Raw genomic sequence first — 23,263 nt, 5'->3', positions numbered from 1 at the left:
TGCTCTAACTGCTGCCATGGCAACGAATGGCCACCGGTAAGGGAAGTCGTGGAAAGTGGCTGCTAACCGGCCTGGCCCTGAACATGTGAACTTAGCGACGTTGACTCTGAATGCAAGACACAAGGGATGCAGTTGAAAGGTAAGATTATCATTCTGTTCTGTTTGATGTGACATTGCATTGCGGATATGGTTAAGGGTACGCAATATCAATTAGGATCAGAAGTGACACTTACTACCATGCAGGCTGCATGCTACAACCACAAGGCGTACTGCTAGTTTAGAAACCTGGACATGACACTACCCTTAGTAGCCGATCATGTCCGAGTGCTAAACGTTTGTGCGTACAGTGAAACGACACACTTGGTGTCCGTATAATGACTGCAGAAACCCGTTTCATCTAGCTAGTATTGCTAATATTATGCTAACGCCACTACAGTGGGCCTGAGCCTCGTCTGTAGAGCAGAAGGGTTTCCAAGTCACCTCTAATATTTCAGTCTAGAGACATCAAACATATAATTTGCCTCGGCAGGCTAGATGAATAATTCCACTTGTACCTACCTGAAGTGTCATGAGTCCAGGAGTTAAATTCCTATTAAACGTTTTCTGGTGAGATTAGCCCACTGAATTGTTTTCGTTTTGGATTAATTGGCTATGAAAGTAGTTTAATCAAGGAAGATAACGTTAGCCTAAATTTGGGCTCAGCATGGGATGACTTTTGATGTTATCAGGGAAGCCCGTGGGAATAAGATGGAACAGGCATATCTGTCCATACAATGTGATAGTAAAATATTGTGATTTCTACAGAAAGTATCATATGTGAACGTTCTGTTATGACTTTTCTCAGTTTAACGCACTGATTTTCATATTTTCCTGTATGAAGTAGTGTTATCACACATGAAAATTAAATACATGATGTCAGAAGCACTTTGCAAATATTATCTGGTGCTACTCAAATTCTTCAGTGTTATAATTTAATGCACTTGATCTGAGAATTTGTTACACATGGCATTACACAATAGTGCCTCGGCCTAAAAAACCGTCCCATCCCTAGCCCAGGGCCCCTACTACTGGGTCCTGGATAATGAATCCCACTTTGCCTCCCACTTCAACACCCCTGCTCCTGGTTTGTTTGTATTGTGCCCACCCCCTCTCCCACCCAAATGAAACCATTTCAACCACTCCATCTTAAATAATCAGGATACTGTTACTGAAACTGTAATACAGAATTTATATACTGAATATTATGTCTGATCTCTAGGAAGAAGTTGATGGGGTTGTATCGACTTGGAATGACCACAGAGTCCATCAAGTCCACAACTCTCGTTCACCTCATGGACGTCCCTCCATATTACATGCAGTCCCTCAGCTGTACGGATGCAGAGACGATTTGCAGAATGTGGACCTGGAGAAAGTTGAAGTCTGCCTTGAAGAGTGCATGTTCAAAGACTTTCCATGTGATGAGGATGTGTTTCACATTTGTGTGGACCTAATGTCAGAGCATAATCTGTCATTAACAAATGTATTTGAAACAGTTAACCTGTATCTCACACTCAGACAGCTGATAAACAATGATCTTGATGTAAATCATTAATTTTATTGTACGCGGTCTTGTCACCTGTTGTAAGGTGAGATAGTACTGTATTCAAGCATCCCGTAACATCCACAACAAGATACACATGATGTCAAGGTTGCCATGGTCGTGGACACCTCAACAGGCACAGGCCATTTCAGAGATGTCTTTTTGTTTTTTCCTTTGCCCATTTTATTCACAATTTGAAATATTGCAGTTTAACTGATTGCCAATTAAAATGTTTTTTTTTTTACTTGCAATACCTGCTTTAAAAGATGTAGCTTCTTATTTTCACATCAAATGTATTAGCAGTCAAGTTATTTTGTTCTACCATTCAACATTTGCAAATATGAATAAAAATGCAAAATCCTAACAAGTTTTAACTGAATTATTTATTCAGATATTTAAAAGATCACAATACAAAGAATGCAAAACTATATAATTTCATTGGAACTGTAATGCCACCTTAAAATCTTTACAGAAGGAAGCCTTCAAAAGTAAGATTTTTTTTTTGTAAACAGCAACTGTATGGAGTAAAACAGTGGTCGCCATGAGAAATGTAAACAAGTAGTCATACATTGGTAATTCCGACTAAAATCCATGACATCTCATCTGAAATTATTTATAAAGATAACTGGAATTTTCTGCTGATAATAACTCTTCCCAGGCAGACAAAACAACAGTACAACAGTAGGCCTAATCCATTATTAGAAGGCATTTTGTTGTCCTTAAAGCACACAACAGGTATTCACAATTCTCTGCAGCATACCACTTAAAGTTCATGCCACTTAAAGTGTGTAAAGTAAACTCAAAAACAAAATACAAAAAAAAAAGTGGTCAACAAGGCGGTGACACTAACATCTAGTGAATGCTGCTGAAAGTCAGTTAACTCACAGTCAAAATCATCAAGCTTCCCCTCTGCATTTTTTCCACCTGGAAAAAACAACTGCACAGCTTTATCAATCAAGTCTGATTTTTTACTTTCCTTCTGAACACTCGTTTTTCTGGTTCCACCTCCTTTTTTGGTTCGTACCTGCACAAATTCCCCTTTCCTAAAATGCAACCATCCCAATTCAATTTTTCTCTCATTCTTCTGAGCATTTCTTGCTGTGGTTTGACACTCACTCTCAGACACGCGATCAGCTTTTTTTCCCTGCAATCTTTGCTTTAAGCCGCTCAAAGACCTTTGACTTGTGACTTCTGGGTTCTTTTTCCTTCCGTCTGCAGTATTCAAAAACAGCCAGTCGGTCACCATAGGAAGGCAGATATTCCCTTAGCTGGTCATCTGTCATTAGGTTTATGATGCTGGAATCAATCTACAATAAATATATACATTATTAATTCTCAGATCAAGTGCATTAAATTATAATACTGAAGAATTTGAGTAGCACCAGATAATATTTGCAAAGTGCTTCTGACATCATGTATTTAATTTTCATGTGTGATAACACTACTTCATACAGGAAAATATGAAAATCAGTGCGTTAAACTGAGAAAAGTCATAACAGAACGTTCACATATGATACTTTCTGTAGAAATCACAATATTTTACTATCACATTGTATGGACAGATATGCCTGTTCCATCTTATCCCCACGGGCTTCCCTGATAACATAAAAAGTCATCCCATGCTGAGCCCAAATTTAGGCTAACATTATCTTCCTTGATTAAACTACTTTCATAGCCAATTAATCCAAAACGAAAACAATTCAGTGGGCTAATCTCACCAGAAAACGTTTAATAGGAATTTAACTCCTGGACTCATGACACTTCAGGTAGGTACAAGTGGAATTATTCATCTAGCCTGCCGAGGCAAATTATATGTTTGATGTCTCTAGACTGAAATATTAGAGGTGACTTGGAAACCCTTCTGCTCTACAGACGAGGCTCAGGCCCACTGTAGTGGCGTTAGCATAATATTAGCAATACTAGCTAGATGAAACGGGTTTCTGCAGTCATTATACGGACACCAAGTGTGTCGTTTCACTGTACGCACAAACGTTTAGCACTCGGACATGATCGGCTACTAAGGGTAGTGTCATGTCCAGGTTTCTAAACTAGCAGTACGCCTTGTGGTTGTAGCATGCAGCCTGCATGGTAGTAAATGTCACTTCTGATCCTAATTGATATTGCGTACCCTTAACCATATCCGCAATGCAATGTCACATCAAACAGAACAGAATGATAATCTTACCTTTCAACTGCATCCCTTGTGTCTTGCATTCAGAGTCAACGTCGCTAAGTTCACATGTTCAGGGCCAGGCCGGTTGGTAGCCACTTAGTTTCCACGACTTCCCTTTCCGGTGGCCATTCGTTGCCATGGCAGCAGTTAGAGCATGCGTTCTTTGTATGTCATAATTTCGACTTTTTTTCTCGAAAATTTCGACTTTTAATCTCGAAGATTTCGACTTTTAATCTCGAAAATTTCGACTTTTAATCTCGAAAATTTCGACTTTTAATCTCGAAGATTTCGACTTTTAATCTCGAAGATTTCGACTTTTTTTCTCGAAGATTTCGACTTTTAATCTCGAAGATTTCGACTTTTAATCTCGGAATTTCGAGTTTTTTCTTGAAATTTCCGACTTTTAATCTCGGAATTTAGAAAAAAATATTTTCTCCAAGTGGCCCTAATACGCTTCCGTACTAATACGCTTCCGTACATTAAAGCGCTTGTAGTCTCAGAACCACTCAAACGTTTTTCTAACGTTTACTTAAACGTTTTTCTGTCTTCTGAAGTCCTGTGCACCGAACTCCGTGCCGCTAGAGGGCTGTTCTTTTCATCTGAGCCTTCCAGGTTTAAGACAGTAGAAGGAAGCAGATGGTGTGGAAGGCATGAGCGTTATATGATTAATTTACATTAACTCAACAAATTGGTGTATTAATTCGCCACATAAGACAAGGATTACTAATAGCAACGGTATCATTGATAAAGTAACATTAGGTTGTGTTATTTAAAATACTCAGCTGCTTTGTACCAGATGTTTCGCGGTTTCAGCTTAGGTAAGCCTGCTCTACCGTAAACAAGCTGTTCGTAAAGAAGAATTTATGACGTATTTGCTATAATTTTTTCCGCAGACACGAGGTTGTAACCTGCTTGGTAAACATTTCGAGTTGCGGTTGCTTCTTTAAACACAAACGAACATCGACACAATTGTATCATTTGGAATGAGTTAGCTAGCTCTATCCACTTCCATCGCTGTCTATCTCGTGTCTAAAGAAGACATTTGCGGGTTTAACTCTATTTGGAAAGTTAGCTTCAAGTTTGATCATTATGCCCATCCAGTGTATCAGTTGTGCAGAAAACCGAGCCGTGCTCAGACGGCCGAAGACTGGCCATTCGTTATGTAAATTCTGCTTCTTCTGGGCTTTTGAAGAAGAGATTCACCAAACTATCGTGTCGGCCCGGCTGTTTAATCGTGGGGAGACGGTTGGGATTGGAGCATCAGGAGGAAAGGACTCCACTGTACTGGCTCATGTTCTGAAATTGCTGAATGAGCGTTACGATTACGGTCTCAAGCTACTGCTGCTTTCCGTGGACGAGGGCATCACGGGATACCGCGACGACTCTCTAGAAACGGTGAAGAGAAACCAACAGCAGTACGATCTGCCTCTAATCATCGTGTCCTATGAAGAGCTCTATGGCTGGACCATGGACGCCATTGTCAAACAAGTGGGCCTGAAGAACAACTGCACTTTTTGCGGCGTGTTTCGGAGGCAGGCGCTTGATCGGGGAGCCATGATGTTGAACATGGACAAGATATGTACAGGTAGTTTTTAAGTAGATAGCCTTTTATGATTACAACGGCGTATTAAGGCCATTGTAGGTTAAAAAAACGGAGCTGAGGGAGGGGATAATATTCCGAGAAAATAAACTCAGAATTTCTGAGATAAAAGTCGGAAATTTACGATTAAAAACTCGGATATTCTAAGATTATAGGTGTAAATTTGCGAGAGAGAAAAACTCGGAAATTGAGGTTAAAAGTCACGAATTTACGAGGGGAAAAACTTGGAAAAAATAGTCTAGTTTGGGTGTGTGGTTTTTTTTTTTTTTGTGTGTGTGTCAAGGAATCAGGGGTGGGTTTCCTGAAAGCCTCTTAAGGCCAAGAGTGTCTTTAATTACCTCTTAAAGGTCATGGGCAACGGTCAGAGGTGAAATGTAGAATATCAACTTTATTGAACGACCCAAAAAACGAATTCAATTTTTCTAGTGTCTAATTTGCACCCTAAAACTGAATAAAACAGTTAAAATATACTGTTTTCTCCAATTTCTGAAGGGTTGTTTACATCTCACTTATGTGCACTTTCACCTCCAGGGGACCGTTGTCGTGACGTCATTTAAGCCAAACAGACTGGGAGCAGCTCTGTGTTTACCTGCGAACCGAGCACTCGTGTACGGACTTCAGTCGTGAGAGGTTGTGTAAAATGTCTGAAAGCGATAGCGATTTTGAAGTAGGAACTCTCCAAATTAAATATCGAGAGGTGAAACCATATATGTATGAGCCTGAATGTGGCTCACTGGTTTGACCGTGCAGTCTCGGAATCGGACAGCGACTCGGCCGATTCTGATCGTGGTGACCCCGGACCTCAACAAGACTCACGCCCAAATGGCTTATCCTGGTAGTTATGATAAATTCTTACTTTCATCGTAATACTAAATAAGAGTCCTTTTGAAGAATAATTAAACCGCCCTCCCTAGTGGATATAGGTAACGATTACTTGACAGTGCGCCGGTAGGCCACATCAGCCTGCCATCCGCGGCATTATACTATTTATAGCCTACTCTAAGCGAGGAAATATCCCTTTGTCTCATTTTCACAATTATTGTACAGGATCCCTCAGGATTCTTGACTTGTCAATTGCAAGAAAAAGTAAAAATGTTTACCTCCAATCTTCTCCTTTTTGCTTGAGCGTTGCTGGTCTGTTTCTTCTTTGACTGCTTGATTTTGTTTCATGCTCACAATCCACTCTCTCTCTGCCTCGTCTCCTCTTTCGGAAAAAGCCAACCCACTCTCTCCACCTCGTCTCCTCTTTCAGAAAAAGCCAACCCACTCTCTCCGCCTCGTCTCCTCTTTTGGAAAAAGCCAACCCACTCTCTCCGCCTCATCTCCTCTTTCGGAAAAAGCCAATCCTCTCGCTCTGCCTCTTGTCCTCTTCTGGAAAAAGCCAATCCACTCACTCTGCCTCTTCTCCTCTCTCGGAAAAAGGTAAAAACTTCTTCCTGAACCGGTCATGTTGTTACAGCTCACTGCACAACAATAAGGCATGGTTTTTCTTTGGAAATTCCTGAACATACGTCTGCACTCAAGCTGAACAGCAATGTAATGGCCCTTTTCCACTACCCTTTTTCAGCTCACTTCAGCCTGACACGGCTCGCGTTTCGACTATCTAAGAACAGCACGACTCTGCTCGCTTCAGCCCCCAGAACTCGCACGGTTTTGGAGTAGGGCTGAAGCGAGCCAAACCGAGCTGAGTGAGGCTAGGGGTGTGAGGAGACACTCCTCTGTGCACTGATTGGTGAGGAGGAGTGTCCTCACACGCCCACACACGCCCCGCGAGCACGCTGGGATCTGTAAACACCGTAAACCCGGAAGAAGAAGAATTACGAGAATTATGAAGCCTTATGCGCCTCGCCTCATCTATACGCTCTTGCCAGTATCTGTTGGCATTGTCGGCGACAACAAGCCACAGCACCAAGACCAGCAACACTAACGACTCCATGTCCTCCATGTTTATTGTTTACTCTCCAGGTTGTGAGACTACCGCTTAAAAGGTCACTGATGTCACTGTTTGCGCCGCCTAACGACATCACCTGACGTCCACCCACTTTTGCTAACTCCACCCAATGTGTCCACCCTTCCAGCCAGCACGGTTCAGCGCGGTCGTAGTCAAAATGCAACTCCAACAGCCCCGCTCAGCTCGACTCAGCCCAACTCAGCACGGCACGGCTCAGCCCAACTCAGCCGCATTGGTAGTGGAAAAGCGGCATATGTAAATGGAAGTAGACTCAGCTCAAGCGGTTTGTTTGGCTTAAATGACGCCACGCGCCGAGTGGTCACGAAAATAGCCGAATAGAAATTCACCAAGATCCGCGCAAACTTATTTTAATTATTACTTATTAACAATACTTTTTGGGACCAGAAGAAAATTACAGAGGGTTTTTTAACATATAAAGTTTCAAATATGCATAAAATTAAAACCGTTGCCTATGAGCTTTAAGAGCTGTCCTCAAACTAACATGGTTTTCCCAAACATCATCATAGCCCAAGTAGTCCTTTAGTTTGCTCTGAATTTATGAGGGACCTGGACCACTTTTCAAAACAGAGGGTCTCGCTTGCAGTCGAATACACAGAATGCGCATGCACCTCCGAGGGACACTCTCAGTTAATGTGCAGAAACTAGTGTTGAATCTGCTGCCAGAGTTCAATTTTTTTTCTTGTACGTTGCAAGTACATCAAGTTAATTATTAAATAAATATACACATTATTTTCCATATTTTATGGAATTACATATGGATGGCATAATGTCACATTGATATCCCCACGTTTTAATCAAATTTAACTCCATTAGGCAAGTGATTCTCATCTAGTGTCATAAACGAGACACATTTCTGCACCTCTAACATTGTGCATGCGAGAAAGAGGTAGGTTTTGCTCTGTGTGTACCTAAGGAGGTTGAATTGATCTCTCTCTCTCTGATAGAAGTATATGCTTGGCATGTCAGTGACTGTTTGAGACCGAATCTCTTTGGTGGCAGAGCACTGCCCTCCGACTCCTAAATCATAAAAGTATGATTTAGGAATGTAGAGCTCTGCTGCCAAAGAGGTTCGGCCTTGTGGATATCCGGGAGATTCTGCCTCAGTGACTAACACATGCCAAACATACAGCGGTGCTTGAAAGTTTGTGAACCCTTTAGAATTTTCTATATTTCTGCATAAATATGACCTAAAACATCAGATTTTCACACAAGTCCTAAAAGTAGATAAAGAGAACCCAGTTAAACAAATGAGACAAAAATATTATACAGCCCTGATTCCAAAAAAGTTTGGACAAAGTACAAATTGTAAATAAAAACGGAATGCAATAATGTGGAAGTTTCAAAATTCCATATTGTATTCAGAATAGAACATAGATGACATATCCAATGTTTAAACTGAGAAAATGTATCATTTAAAGAGAACAATTAGGTGATTTTAAATTTCATGACAACAAATCTCAAAGTTGGGACAAGGCCATGTTTACCACTGAGACATCCCCTTTTCTCTTTACAACAGTCTGTAAACGTCTGGGGACTGAGGAGACAAGTTGCTCAAGTTTAGGGATAGGAATGTTAACCCATTCTTGTCTAATGTAGGATTCTAGTTGCTCAGCTGTCTTGGGTCTTTTTTGTCATATCTTCCGTTTTATGATGCGCCAAATGTTTTCTATGGGTGAAAGATCTGGACTGCAGGCTGGCCAGTTCAGTACCTGGACCCTTCTTCTACGCAGCCATGATGCTGTAATTGATGCAAATAATAATAAGTTCAATTTATATAGTGCCTTTCACAAACCCAAGGACGCTTTACACAGGAGTTACCCCAAAAAAACTAGGAAGAATAGTGTGAGGTAAAGAGAAAAGTTTTCAAGTTAGCTTTGAAGGAAGAGAGAGTGGAACAGTCATGAAGTGATTGTGGTAACGAGTTCCAAAGTTTAGGAGCAGCAACACTGAATGATCTGCCACCCATAGATGCCAGTTTAAAACGTGGAACAGTCAGAAGTCCACAGACAGAAGATCTGAGGCAGTGGGAGGGACAATACAAATGAATTAGCTTACAGAGATGGGAAGGGGTGAAACCATGAAGAACTTTATAGGTTAAAAGCAAGATTTTGTATTTGATCCGAAAAATAATTGGCAACCAATGCAGTTACTGTAAAACAGGAGTGACGTGAGTGTGAGGACTCTTGCTGCTGAGTTTTGGATGTACTGCAGGCGATTGAGCAATGTGGCAGGGAGACCATAAAAGAGAATTGCAGTAGTCAAGATGAGAAAAAAATGCATTGACCAACATTTTGGCATCAGTTTCCAAGAGAAAAGGGCAGAGACGTGCAATATTGTGGAGGTGAAAGAAAGCATTCTTAGTAATTAGTTTAAGATGGGGTTCAAACGTAAGGGTGGAGTCAAAGATAACGGCAAGGTTTTTTATAACTTGGGAAGGACGAATAGACACACCGTCAACATCAATAGTAAAACTGGAGAAATTCAGAACCTGTCTTTTGGTACCTACTAATAGAACCTCCGTTTTGCCAGCATTAAGTTTAAGGCAGTTCTTATGCAGCCATTGCTTAAGGTCAGTGATGCAAGTCCTTAGCAGCTGAACATAGGCTATGGAAGGGGTGATAGTGATGTAGATTTGAATATCATCAGCATAACAATGAAAGTTAAGGCCATGGTTACAAATAATCTGGCCTATAAAACATATAAAAAGAAGGGGACCAAGGACAGAACCCTGAGGCACACCTTGAGCAACAGTAGTAGTGGATGATTTATGAACACCAATAGAAATAAACTGTTGCCTGTTTGCTAGATATGACTGAAACCAGGAATAAAGCTAAGCCAGTAATACCAAAAGAAGACAGTCTGGAATTGAGTATCTCATGATGTACGGTGTCAAAGGCAGCTGTGAGGTCCAAGAGAACAAGGACATTGAGATGACCAGCATCAGTTGAGAGCAGGAGGTCATTAACAACTCTAAAGAGAGCAGATTCAGTGCTATGCATATTGCGAAAGCCTGACTGAAAGGGTTCATAGAGATCAATACAAGCAAGGAAAGTATGAAGCTGAGAGGCTACAACTCTCTCCATTACCTTAGGGTCATTCCACATCAATTCAACTGGGGCCTGCGCACTTGGGTCTCAAATTCTGAAAAAATCACCAGATGTACCCATGTTACCTAGGAGAAACACTGTAAATTTGAATGTAAGCTGTATACTTTCCATGTTACAGCCAATTTTACTGGGGGGTGTGTGTGTGTGTGTGTGTCAATTTTGTTCAGACTCCTTTTTTTTTTTTGTCAAAGTTCACAAGCCCATAGCTCAAGAACTAAACCATGTAGGAGGCTCAAATTTTGCATGCTGGTACATAAATAGGAATAGTATGTAGCAAAACTGTCATTTTGGGTCTGGATGATCCTGCATGGTCATAGCACTCCCTCAAAGATGATCAAACTTTTATTGGAGTTTTTGGCTGTGCTCTGTTTAGGCCTTCAGAAGACATATTTTTACCCAACATAGGCTCTTGATTTTTTTCCCTTATTGAGAAGTAGGAATACTCTGAAAAAAAGAAATAAACAGAGAAAGGAAACTCTATCAGTGTTTGAACAGAAGACCTCACAAGTCTGACAAATCATTTTGGATGTCATTTTCAGAGCACCGTAACACCTTGTGGGAATGTGCGTAGATTTTTAAAAAAAAAAATTTTCTTTATTCTCCATGATCCCTTCTTTTTAAAAACACCAATTTGGCTTGTCTTACTTGAATCTTTTGTAGGTGCATTTAGTAATTATCAAGTGATCAATCTCATTAAATCAGTCTCATTAAATTTGAAGGTTAATAATTAAATTGAATCAGTCTCATTTGAATCGTTTAAATTGAATCAGTCTCATATCATTAAATCACTCATGGAATCAGTCTCATTAATTAATACCATTAATTTTGGTGCTTAATAATAAATTACCAAACAGCTAAATTATGGTATATTCCAAATTATTATGATCACCTACCGTATTACATAACTTGTATGCACCTTTCTGAATTCTTTGGGAGATTGTGTGACTTCATAAATATTGGAACACAAATACACACAGTTTCAATAATAAATGAATTTATTATAACAAAGATAAAAATGGATAATAGCAGTTGAAATATATACAAACAGTGAGATGTGTGAGAGAGAGAGAGGGGGGCCTTGTGTGTGTGTGTGGTCTACACAAGAGAATTAGCTCTGGTAGCTAATTCCACGTGTGTTTGTGGGGGAGGAGTTGACCACGTGGTAAGGCCTATGGCCTAGCAAAAGAAAGAAGCTAGTGTGGGATGCTAACTGAGGTGTGTTTGTGAGGCCAGGTGAGGCCTGTGACCACGTGTTCGTGTAGGCCTAGATTAACCTCGTGTGGCTAAGCTAAGACAACGGAATGCTAGCTAAGGTGTGTTTGTGAGAGGCCACGTGTTTGTGTAGGCCTAGTTTAGCCTTGTGTTTAGCTAAGGCAAAGGAAAGCTAGCTAAGGTGTGTTTGTGAGAGGCCACGTTTGTGTAGGCCTAGATTAGCCTTGTGTTTAACTAAGGCAGAGGAAAGCTAGCTAAGGAGGGTGTGTCGCCACGTGGGGTTTGAGAACAAAGGATTTAGCTCTGGTTGCTAGCTAAAGGTGTGTTTGTGTGTGTGTGGGGGGGAGGACCGCCACGTGTTGGAGACAAAAGATTAGCTCTGTGTAGCTAACTCCATGTGGTGGAGGCCTTGTGATCCCTTGAGACAATACAATTAGCCCTGGAGGCTAATGGAACAAAAGAATTAGCCGTGTGTTTAGCTAAGGTGTTTGTGAGGCCTGTTGAGGCCTGTGACCACGTGTTTCTAAGTAACAAAGGACTAGCCGGTAGTTAACCCACTAGCTCATAATACTGAATCCACTGAAATCTTGATGCGGTCAAGATGTATAAGGAAATTAAGTATGTTAGTATGGAATAAAGAGAAGCATGCACAGCCTATCTATTAAACAATTGAGAGATTCAAACAAACAAAAAAAAATCAATTCAACACGCTGTGTGTCTATAGTGTAACAATTAAACGTGAGTTTAAATTCACACTACTTCAATAAAAGCTAATTCCTAAGACTAGGTTTTGCCCAAATGCCAAGTCTTACTCAGTATCTTGCCTCTAGCAAGATTATGAAGAGATGTTCTGAGACTTTGGAGTTTCACCGTTGTGGAAGTCTCCGTGAATCGATTCCGTGGAGCAGAGAACTTCTTGATCCGACGCGCTCGTGATGAAAAGAAAGTCTCTGATTAAATACTGTGCACAGCTTTTGAGTTAAAAAGGATTCAATCGCTTCTTAACTTTAAAATAACTGCCTGGTTGCAGTGTTGTACGTACTTATAAGGAACAAATGAAAAACCGGTTGTAAACTCAAGCTGAGTTTAAAATCGCGTGATCTTGGAGTCTACCGTGGCCAAAGGTAAACAAAGAAAAGCGTGAAACTCTGATTCTTGCAAGAAAGAAAAGAAAAGACGTCTTTTTGGGTTTGCTCGCGGAGCGAGCGATTCCTCCTTGTGTCCGTGTTGAATCACGGCGCCAAAAGAGGAGCAGCTAGGAGTTTCCAGGTGGTTTATGCCTTCCTGGAGGATGTGACGTAGATGATCCCACCCACGCGTGACGTAGGTCAACGCGGAAGTTGGCTGATGGGAAATGTAGTTTCTGAAAGAGACGGACTGAATGTACCTACCAGAGATGCACCGATTGACCGGCTGCTGATCGGAATCGGCCGATTTTCACGTGATCGGCCATGACCGGCGACCGGCCGGGCAAAATTAAAATATGCCGATTTTCTGCCGATCAAAACTTGTGTATCACAGAGATGAAAGTGGAAATACTCGTAATTCGCAACTAAAAAGACTGCAGCTACACTGGCAGCTTGAACATGCGATTGTGTTGCGCTTGCGCAGAACAGTGTCAGTCCTGCACGCCTAACGAGCTCCGGCGCGCGCGCCGTTAACAACAACAACAACAAAAATCACTATATTTGGATATCCAAATAGGCTATAGTGATATTTTTTTTGTGCCAGATATTGGATGTGAAAAGAAGAAAATGTTTGTGGTTGTGTGAATTTCCCATTACAGGAATTAATACGTTAGCCTATTACCAAACATCTAGTTAGATTTGTACAAAGAGAGAGAAAAAAATGTCTTTTTGTTTGTTTTACAACCTTGGTTGCACTTGATTCCATTGGAAATTACTCTACAAATACACATTTGACAAAGATGATAGAATGGCTATGGTATAAGTATGACTGGAAATTATTTTTGTATTTTGATACTGAATGAAGAAATGGGTTGTTCTATAAGGCATAAGTTTTCAAATCTAAATAGGCTTATGAAAGTGTGTTCCATAGCAGTTGGCAAATAATATATGAGGGGGAGATTGTTTTTGTGCCAGATATTGGATGGGAAAAGAAAAAATGTTTGTGTGAATTTCCGATTTCAGGAATTATGTTAATACCAAACATGAAGAAAGATTTTACAAAGAACAATGTCTTTTTGTTTGTTTTCAACCTTTGAGGTGTTTTTATTACTGAATTATATACTGAATTTATTACTGAAAATCTGGCAGAATGTTCTATTAAAGAAAAGATAAAAAGAAAATAGTCTTTGTGTGTGCTGTGAAGTGGTTTGAAAAAATGAAATTGGAATCGGCCAAAATCGGTATCGGCAGGTCACACTCCATGGAAAATCGGAAATCGGAATCGGCCCAAAAAATTGCAATCGGTGCATCTCTAGTACCTACGCTTTCTTATTTATTTTCCACCCTGAACATGGGCAAAATGCACCATTGAGCGCAATGTTTTCTATATCATTAGAGTAAATAACCAAAGGCCAATTTTGCCCTGACACATGATCACCTGAGAGTGCAGGGGTGGAGGTATCCTTTTCAATTTCAACCACAGGTGCCCCTAAAATCACTGAGTCATTGAAATTGAAAAGGATACCTCCACCCCTGCACAGGCACTCTCGGGTGATCATGTCAGGGCAAAATTGGCCTGTGGTTATTTACTCTTTCTACATTAATGTTATAGAAAACATATTGCTCTCAATGGTGCATTTTGCCCATGTTCAGGGTGGAAAATAAAAAAGATTCGAGTAAGACAAGCCAAATTGGTGTTTTTAAAAAGAAGGGATCATGGAGAATAAAGAAAATAATATTTAAAAAATCTGCGCACATTCCCACAAGGTGTTATGATGCTCTGAAAATGACATCCAAAATTATTTGTCAGACTTGTGAGGTCTTCTGTTCAAACACTGATAGAGTTTCCTTTCTGTTTATTGCTTTTTTTGAGTGTGTTTCTACTTATCTCAGTAAGGGAAAAAAAATCAAGAGCCTATGTTGGGTAAAAATGTGTCTTCTGAAGGCCTAAATAGAGCACAGCCAAAAACTCCAATAAAAGTTGGATCATGTTTGAGGGAGTGCTATGACCATGCAGGATCATCCAGACCCAAAATGACAGTTTTGCTACATACTATTCCTATTTATGTACCAGCATGCAAAATTTGAGCCTCCTACATGGTTTAGTTCTTGAGCTATGGGCTTGTGAACTTTGACCAAAAAGAAAGAGTCTGAACAAAATTGACACACCCCTCCCCCAGTAAAACTGGCTGTAACATGGAAAGTATACATCTTGCATTCAAATAAACTTAGTGTTTCTCCTAGGTAACATGGGTACATCTGGTGATTTTTTTTTTTTTTTTTTTTTTTGAGACCTAACATTTGATAGCACTCCCTCAAAGATGATCCAACTTTTATTGGAGTTTTTGGCTGTGCTCTATTTAGGCCTTCAGAAGAGTTGGATGTCATTTTCAGAGCCCCAGTTGAGTTGATGTGGAATGACCCCTTAGCTAGGAAAGGGAGATTTGAAATGGGTCTGTCATTGGACAGTGAAAGAGAATCTAGACCAGGTTTCTTTAATATTGGTGTAACTGAAGCAATTTTGAGGGAGATGGGAACAGTGCCTAAAGCAAAACACTGATTAATCAAATGAGCAATATAAGGGGAGATAGCAGATACACAGGATTTAAGTTCAGTGGGTGCAGGGTCCAACAGACATGAGGAGGACTTGGTCATAATTTCCGATACTTTAGAAGAATCAGCAGGAGAGAAAGCAGAGAGACAGCAGTCAGCTTTATGAGAGAGAGCTACTTGCGAGACAGAAGAATGAATTTCAGAATGAAAGTGTTGGTAAATACTGTCAATTTTATCCTTGAAAAAATCTAAAAAAGCCTGACACTGAGCAGGGGAACTGGGAGTGGTTGAGGAAGGAGGCTGAAGTTTATTTATTGCATTAAACAGAGTTTTGGGTCTATGATAGCGTAGTAGGAGGATCGGGCAGCATTTAAGAGCATCCTTATACTTTGCGATGTGTTCAGAGAAGAGTGAAAGATGAATAGTAAGGCCAGTTTTCTTATAAAGGCGCTCTAGCCGCCTTCTCTTGGCCTTCATGGCCCTAAGCTCAGAGGTGAACCAAGGAGAGGCACAATTTGCAGAGACCTGTCTAGTTTTAAGGGGAGCGAAAGTGTTGTGTGTTAGATATAGTATTGTAAATAGCAACTGTATCATCAGGAGAGGAAACCTCAGCAAATTTACAAAGAGGAGAGAGGCAGAGAAAGAATGCACATCAATAGAAAGATTACAGAAAGAGACAGTAGAACGCAGAGGAAGTTTAGAAGAAGGCACACTGAGACAACACTCAATCAACTTGTGGTCAGTAAAACCTACATCAGAACCTGATACAATTTTTGTACCAGTAGAGCAAAGCAAGTCAAGTATATGACCATGATTGTGTGGGAAAGTCAACATACTGAGTTAAACCAAAACATTCAAAGACAGTCAAGAGCTCATCAGTAAGGGAGCAACTAATATCAACATGAATATTAAAGTCACCCAGAAGAATGATAACAGTACAGACAGATGAGGCAAGAGTTAGCAGTTCATTCAGTTCTGACAGAAAAAGAGATGGTGATGATTTGGGAGGTTGATAGATTAAGATCAGCAACATCGGTGTGGGAGTGGAGGTTTTCAAAGCCAGATATTCACAAGATGTAACATCGTTAAAAACAATCTCTAAGTTACAAACCACATTGGAAAACTGCAGCTAGACCTCCACCTTTCCCTGTGAGACGGGGCTTTGATATATATATATATATATATATATATATATATATATATATATATATATATATATATATATATATATATATGTGTGTATCCAGCTGGTGAAGACACATTTAAATGTAGATAGTCCTCAGCCTGTTGCCATGTTTCCACCAGCAGAAGTATGTCCAGGGTCTTTTGGATAATTAGGTCATTAATGAGTGACGCTTTGTTGGTGATGGAGCGGGAGTATGTGGTTTGGCATTGTCATGTTGGAAAATGCAAGGTCTTCCCTGAAAGAGACGTTGTCTGGATGGGAGCATATGTTGCTCTAGAACTTGGATATACCTTTCAGCATTGATGGTGTCTTTCCAGATGTGTAAGCTGCCCATGCCACACGCATTAATGCAACCCCATACCATCAGAGATGCAGGCTTCTGAACTGAGCGCTGATAACAACTTGGGTCGTCCTTCTCCTCTTTAGTCCGACTGACACGGCGTCCCTGATTTCCATAAAGAACTTCACATTTTGATTCGTCTGACCACAGAACAGTTTTCCACTTTGCCACAGTCCATTTTAAATGAGCCTTGGCCCAGAGAAGACGTCTGCGCTTCTGGATCATGTTTAGATACGGCTTCTTCTTTGAACTATAGAGTTTTAGCTGGTAACGGCGGATGGCACGGTGAATTGTGTTCACAGATAATGTTCTCTGGAAATATTCCTGAGCCCATTTTGTGATTTCCAATACAGAAGCATGCCTGTATATGATGCAGTGCCGTCTAAGGGCCCGAAGATCACGGGCACCCAGTATGGTTTTTGGGCCTTGACCCTTACGCACAGACATTCTTCCAGATTCTCTGAATCTTTTGATATTATGCACTGTAGATGATGTGTTCAAACTCTTTGCAATTGTACACTGTCGAACTCCTTTTTGATATTGCATAATTAGGGGGATTGGTGATCCTCTTCCCATCTTTACTTCTGAGAGCCGCTGCCACTCCAAGATGCTCTTTTTATACCCAGTCATGTTAATGACCTATTGCCAATTGACCTAATGAGTTGTAATTTGGTCCTCCAGCTGTTCCTTTTTGTACCTTTAACTTTTCCAGCCTCTTACTGCCTCTGTCTGGACTTTTTTGAGATGTGTTGCTGTCATGAAATTTCAAATGAGCCAATATTTGGCATGAAATTTCAAAATGTCTCACTTTCGACATTTGATATGTTGTCTATGTTCTATTGTGAATACAATATCAGTTTTTGAGATTTGTAAATTATTGCATTCCGTTTTTATTTACAATTTGTACTTTGTCCCAACTTTTTTGGAATTGGGGTTGTACTTGGTCATTTATTTATTGAGGAAAATGATCCAATATTACATATCTGTGAGTGGCAAAAGTATGTGAACCTTTTGCTTTCAGTATCTGGTGTGACTCCCTTGTGCACCAATAACTGCAACTAAACATTTCCGGTAACTGTTGATCAGTCCTGCACACCAGCTTGGAGGAATTTTAGCCCATTCCTCTGTACAGAACAGCTTCAACTCTGGGATGTTGGTGGGTTTCCTCACATGAACTGCTTGCTTCGGGTCCTTCCACAGCATTTTGATTGGATTAATGTCAGGACTTTGACTTGGTCATTCCAAAACATTAACTTTATTCTTCTTTAACCATTCTTTGGTAGAACAACTTGTGTACTTAGGGTCGTTGTCTTGCTGCATGACCCACCTTTTCTTGAGATTCAGTTCATGGACAGATGTCTTGACATTTTCCTTTATAATTCGCTGGTATAATTCAGAATTCATTGTTCCATCAATGATGGGAAGTCATCCTGGCCCACATGCAGCAAAACAGGCCCAAACCATGATACTACCACCACCATGTTTCACAGATGGGATAAGGTTCTTATGCTGGAATGCAGTGTTTTCCTTTCTCCAAATATAACGCTTCTCATTCAAACCAAAAAGTTCTATTTTGGTCTCATAATCCATAAAACATTTTTCCAATGGCCTTCTGGCATGTCCACATGATCTTTAGCAAACTGCAGACGAGCAGCAATGTTCTTTTTGGAGAGCAGTGGCATTCTCCTTGTAACCCTGCAATGCACACCATTTGTTGTTCAGTGTCCTCCTGATGGTGGACTCATGAGCATTTAATATTAGCCAATGTGAGAGAGGCCTTCAGTTGCTTAGAAGTTACCCTGGGGTTCTTTGTGACCTTGCCGACTATTACATGCCTTGCTCTTGGAGTGATCTTTGTTGGTTGACCACTCCTGGGGAGGGTAACAATAGTCTTGAATTTCCTCCATTTGTACAATCTGTCTGGCTGTGGATTGGTGGAGTCCAAACTCTTGACAGGTGGTTTTATAACCTTTTCCAGCCTGATGAGCTTCAACAATGCTTTTTCTGAGCTCCTCAGAAATTTCCTTTGCTCATGCCATGATGCACTTCCACAAACGTGTGTTGTGAAGATCAGACTTTGATAGATCCCTGTTCTTTAAATAAAACAGGGTGCCCACTCACACCTGCTTGTCATCCCATTGATTGAAATACACCTGACTCTAATTTCACCTTCAAATTAACTGCCAATCCTAGAGGTTCACATACTTTTTTGCCACTCACAGATTATGTAATATTGGATCATTTTCTTCAATAAGTAAATGACCAAATATAATTTTGTCTCATTTGTTTAACTGGGTTCTCTTTATCTACTTTTAGAACTTGTGTGAAAATCTGATGTTTTAGGTCATTTATGCAGAAATTTCGAAAATTCTAAAGGGTTCACAAACTTTCAAGTAGGGCTGTGCGATATGGGAAAAAATGAATATCCCGATACGTTTTCTCCATTTCACGATATACGATATATATCTCGATATATTTAAATCTCCTCTAAAGGACCCCATGAAATCTAACGTTTACTCTTTAGGCTACGTTCACACTGCAGGCTGAAGTGACTCAAATCCGATCTTTTCGCCCATATGTGACCTGTATCCGATCTTTTATTGACAATATGAACGACACAGATCCGATTTTTTCAAATCCGACCCAGGCCGTTTGGATATGTGGTGCTAATTCCGATTCCTATCCGCTCTTTTCATATGCGACTTCAGTCTGAATCGCCAGGTCGCATTCATCTGACTTGCACGTCATCAACAAGCCACAAACGTCACTATTCTGCGCTGAAGTAGGCGGCGGGTCTCTCAAAAAAAGTTACAACAACATGGCGCATAATCACGGACGCAGATAGAGGGGGGGACTCGTCCCACCCAGATTTAAATTCACCTCGTTCGGTCCCCCCCACTTATAGGGAGGAAAAAACGTCTATGCTGTCTTTCTTTGTATAAGGCAAACCTCACGGAAAAATCAAAAGACTAATTACCATTCGGTTTATTGAGGTGCACGGCAGTGTATACATAGTTGCAACAACTCACATAAAACAAAGACTGATATTCGGTTGGTTGAGCTGCGCGGACTGCACAGGTTGCGAGCTCGAGCTTGGTTACTAACAACAAGTTTGACAGGCATATCGGGGTTGGGGTTGGTTTGCTGGCAGCTTTGTCCCCCCCCCCCAGTTTTTTGTCCCTCCCAGTTCAAAAAACGTATCTGCGCCCCTGTGCATGACATCAATGCGAGGGACGCTTCGGGCTGTGAAGGTTCTGAATCTTCTCAATGGAAGGACGCAGAGGTTAGGGAGCTGATTTCCATTTGGGGGGATGCAGCTATTCAAGCTAGATTGGATGGGTCATACCGCAACCAGGCGGTTTTACTTCCGTAAACACTGGCCATGCTCACTGCGTGTGACGTCGTCGTATCCTGCAATGCGCATGCGGAAGACTTTTAGGTCGCTTTTCGTTCATACTGAGGATCACATACAAGTCGCATATATTTGTTAATGTGAACGACCTCCACAAAAAAATCGGATTTCACAAAAAAATCGGAATTGAGCATTAACCCTTGCAGTGTGAACGTAGCGTTACTGTTTTCACTACAATCCCTGCAGATTAAATAACATTCTTGGTTAACTTTACAGGTGGTTTTCAGCAACACATTTTAAATTTTCATGTTAGTGATTAATCACAGTTGAATTGAAAGACCATTTTTATTCAACAAAGATGTGGCACAAACTGAAAAAACAATCTTGAAAATTGCAACAAAGGGGCAATACAATACAGAGCTGCTCAGAGCTCAAATCAGTATCAAATCAGTGCAAGCTCAACACTGAGAGACATTTAGTCTAAGTAAGAAAAGTGCTCATTCATTCTATTATTTAAAAAAATAGATCTCCAAGCTATTAACCTGACTACTGAGAACCACTGGAACATTCACAATAGAGAGAGAGAGAGAGAGAGATTGAGAGAGATCTGCAAAACATAATTTTTCTCTTTGCACACTTTTGAACTGAATGTTTTCTGGCTCTGCCTCTCGGATGTGTATAATTCCGGTATTGCCTTCTCTGTAAAATGTCTGTGACCAGGCAACTCATATTTGGGATCGAGTGTGTTTAGTAATTTTTGGAAGCCTGGTTTTTCCACTATACTAATTGGGATCATGTCTTCGGCAATGACGTTAGTGATTGCATCCATTATAGCTCTCCATCTCTGACTCGTTTTCTCATATGGGGTGGCTTTGGAGAATGAGGCCGCTATGGTCATTTGTTTAGCTTGTGTGGGGGTTTTAGCTCGTGGATAAGTAGTTCAGAGTTTAAGAGACTCTTCATACTGTACCGGGTGAGTTTTCAGGTGATGGAATGTATTTGTAGTGCTGCTGCCTTTTGTGATGACAGGTTTTTTTACACACTTTACAAACTGTCATTTGCTGTTCCACGTTCTCCTCACGATATCCAAAAAATGCCAGATGACTGACCCCTTACTAGTTCTTTTAGGAACCAATTCGTCCGCTTCCATTTTTAATTTGTCGCTGAAATTGAGAGCTTACACGGTAGCCTATGGAGCACCAGCGATTGCACGAACTGAGTCAGCGCTGTAAACTGGAACTAGGAAATCTTCCCGCAAGCAGTGTTGCCAGATACTGCTGACGTTTTCCAGCCCAAAATATGTTCAAAACCCGCCAAAATGAACTTAAAACCGCCCAATCTGGCAACACAACCGAAACTAGAAAATCTTCCCGGAAGTTCCTTTCAGCACCGAGATGTCGCCCGGAACTGGTTGGCGAGTGCGTGACGTTATTGTTTTCTTTACCCTTAGGCAGCCTCTCGCGTTACTGCCTGAGGGACAGGGAGAAAACCACCAGAAAAGGTTTTAAACAAACACAACAAAAACGAAACAAACGCAAATCGGAAGATGACCATAAAATACTCGATAGTTACGATATAATTTTATGTATCGCACACAGAATATTCGGCGATATATCTAGTATATTCGATATATCGCACAGCCCTACTTTCAAGCATCACTGTAGGTGAAACTATATACCGGGTAGGAGTCCCAATGACACATGGGGGTGCTATGGAGTCCACGCAGACACCTGGGGTCAAACCCCTATGGTTGAGTAGCAGTGTGCATGAATGATGTGTACCAAATTTCATGAGTTTTTGAATATCTACAAGGTGGCATCTGTATTTTTGTACTAGGTGGTGCTATGGCGCTAATGACTAGACCTAGACTAATTTACCACATCCCCTCAAATTGGATAGGACAAATGTATGTGAAAAATTTCATGAGTTTTTACCCAGCATGAGCCCTTCAAAACAGCACAGGAAAATTTCAAAATCCCACATTCCATCCAACATGGCTGACTTCCTGTTGGGCAGAGTCAAATACAACTAAGTGAACTTTGTCCTGTATCACGAGTATCGATCCCACCAAATCTTGTCAATCCGAGCAACTTCATCTCAACCATAGCTTGTCCTCGGGGGTACTATTGAGTTCTTGGACCACACCCAATCCCTTGCTCAGTGTAACTTTGTGATTTTATGCACATTTGATCAGTGTGCCAAAAGTCATGAGTTTTCGAGCATCGCAAGTGCCAAAAGAACAAGTTCTTCCCTGGAGAGAGAAAAAGAATGAGAAGAAAAAACATGCCGAAAACAATAGGGATTTGCACCTTCGGTGCTCAGGCTCTAATTACCACATTATATATGTGATGCTTCATGACGATACAGTATATTAATGTATTTTAAACGCTTTTTTTTTTTTTTTGGCAAAAAAATGCCGTGTGACCTCATTGGCTGGATCTAGCAACTACTAATGCCTATATCGGGGACGTGCATTGCCAAGACTCTCTTCTGCCCCTTTTCCACCAAAGCAGTTCCAGGGCTGGTTTGGGGCCAGTGCTTAGTTTGGAACCGGGTTTTCTGTTTCCACTGACAAAGAACTGGCTCTGGGGCCAGAAAAAACGGTTCCAGGCTAGCACCAACTCTCTGCTGGGCCAGAGGAAAGAACCGCTTACGTCAGCGGGGGGGGCGGAGTTGTTAAGACCAACAACAATAACAAGACCGCGGAAGATCGCCATTTTTAAGCGACGAGAAGCAGCAGCTGTACAAACGCGAAGCCATCCATTATTATTGTTGTTGCTGCTGCTGCTTCTTCCGTGTTTTTTTTTTTTGCTTCGATATTCGCGCCAAGGTTTATGCAAACGTAGCGACGTAACTGACGTATACAGCGACGTAATGACGTGGCTCCCCTTAGCACCGCGAGCTATGGAAAAGCAAACTGGTTCTCAGCTGGCTCGCAAGTTGAACGAGTTGTGAACCAGCACCAGCACTGGCCCCAAACCAGCCCTGGAACTGATTTGGTGGAAAAGGGGTATTCGTAATGTTGCTCTTAAGACTTCTTACGAGTGAGTTTGGGAAAACCA

General features: G+C 41.0%; 2 protein-coding genes across 3 annotated transcripts in view; both read left to right on the top strand.

The window, feature by feature from the left end:
• The first annotated feature begins 4,365 nt into the window (after nucleotides 1-4,365).
• The window catches only part of pxnb (paxillin b), a 202,400-nt gene continuing 183,502 nt past the window's right edge, over nucleotides 4,366-23,263 (top strand). The window contains exon 1 of the mRNA XM_060931790.1: nucleotides 4,366-4,570. The gene's annotated coding sequence lies outside the window, so the exon portion shown is untranslated. The remainder of the gene's footprint in view (nucleotides 4,571-23,263) is intronic.
• ctu1 (cytosolic thiouridylase subunit 1 homolog (S. pombe)) overlaps nucleotides 4,566-23,263 on the top strand; it is a 62,200-nt gene continuing 43,502 nt past the window's right edge. Inside the window, exons 1-2 of one of the 2 annotated variants that reach the window (XM_060931792.1) lie at nucleotides 4,566-5,337; nucleotides 6,605-6,774. In XM_060931792.1, the coding sequence (XP_060787775.1) occupies nucleotides 4,842-5,337; nucleotides 6,605-6,774 (666 nt within the window). In that variant the 5' untranslated portion in view covers nucleotides 4,566-4,841. The remainder of the gene's footprint in view (nucleotides 5,338-6,604; nucleotides 6,775-23,263) is intronic. The other variant, XM_060931793.1, reaches the window with a different exon arrangement.

Source organism: Neoarius graeffei, chromosome 10 (genome assembly GCF_027579695.1).
Source record: "Neoarius graeffei isolate fNeoGra1 chromosome 10, fNeoGra1.pri, whole genome shotgun sequence".
Classification (NCBI taxonomy): Eukaryota; Metazoa; Chordata; class Actinopteri; order Siluriformes; family Ariidae; genus Neoarius; species Neoarius graeffei.
This window is presented reverse-complemented; position numbering and strand designations above follow the sequence as displayed.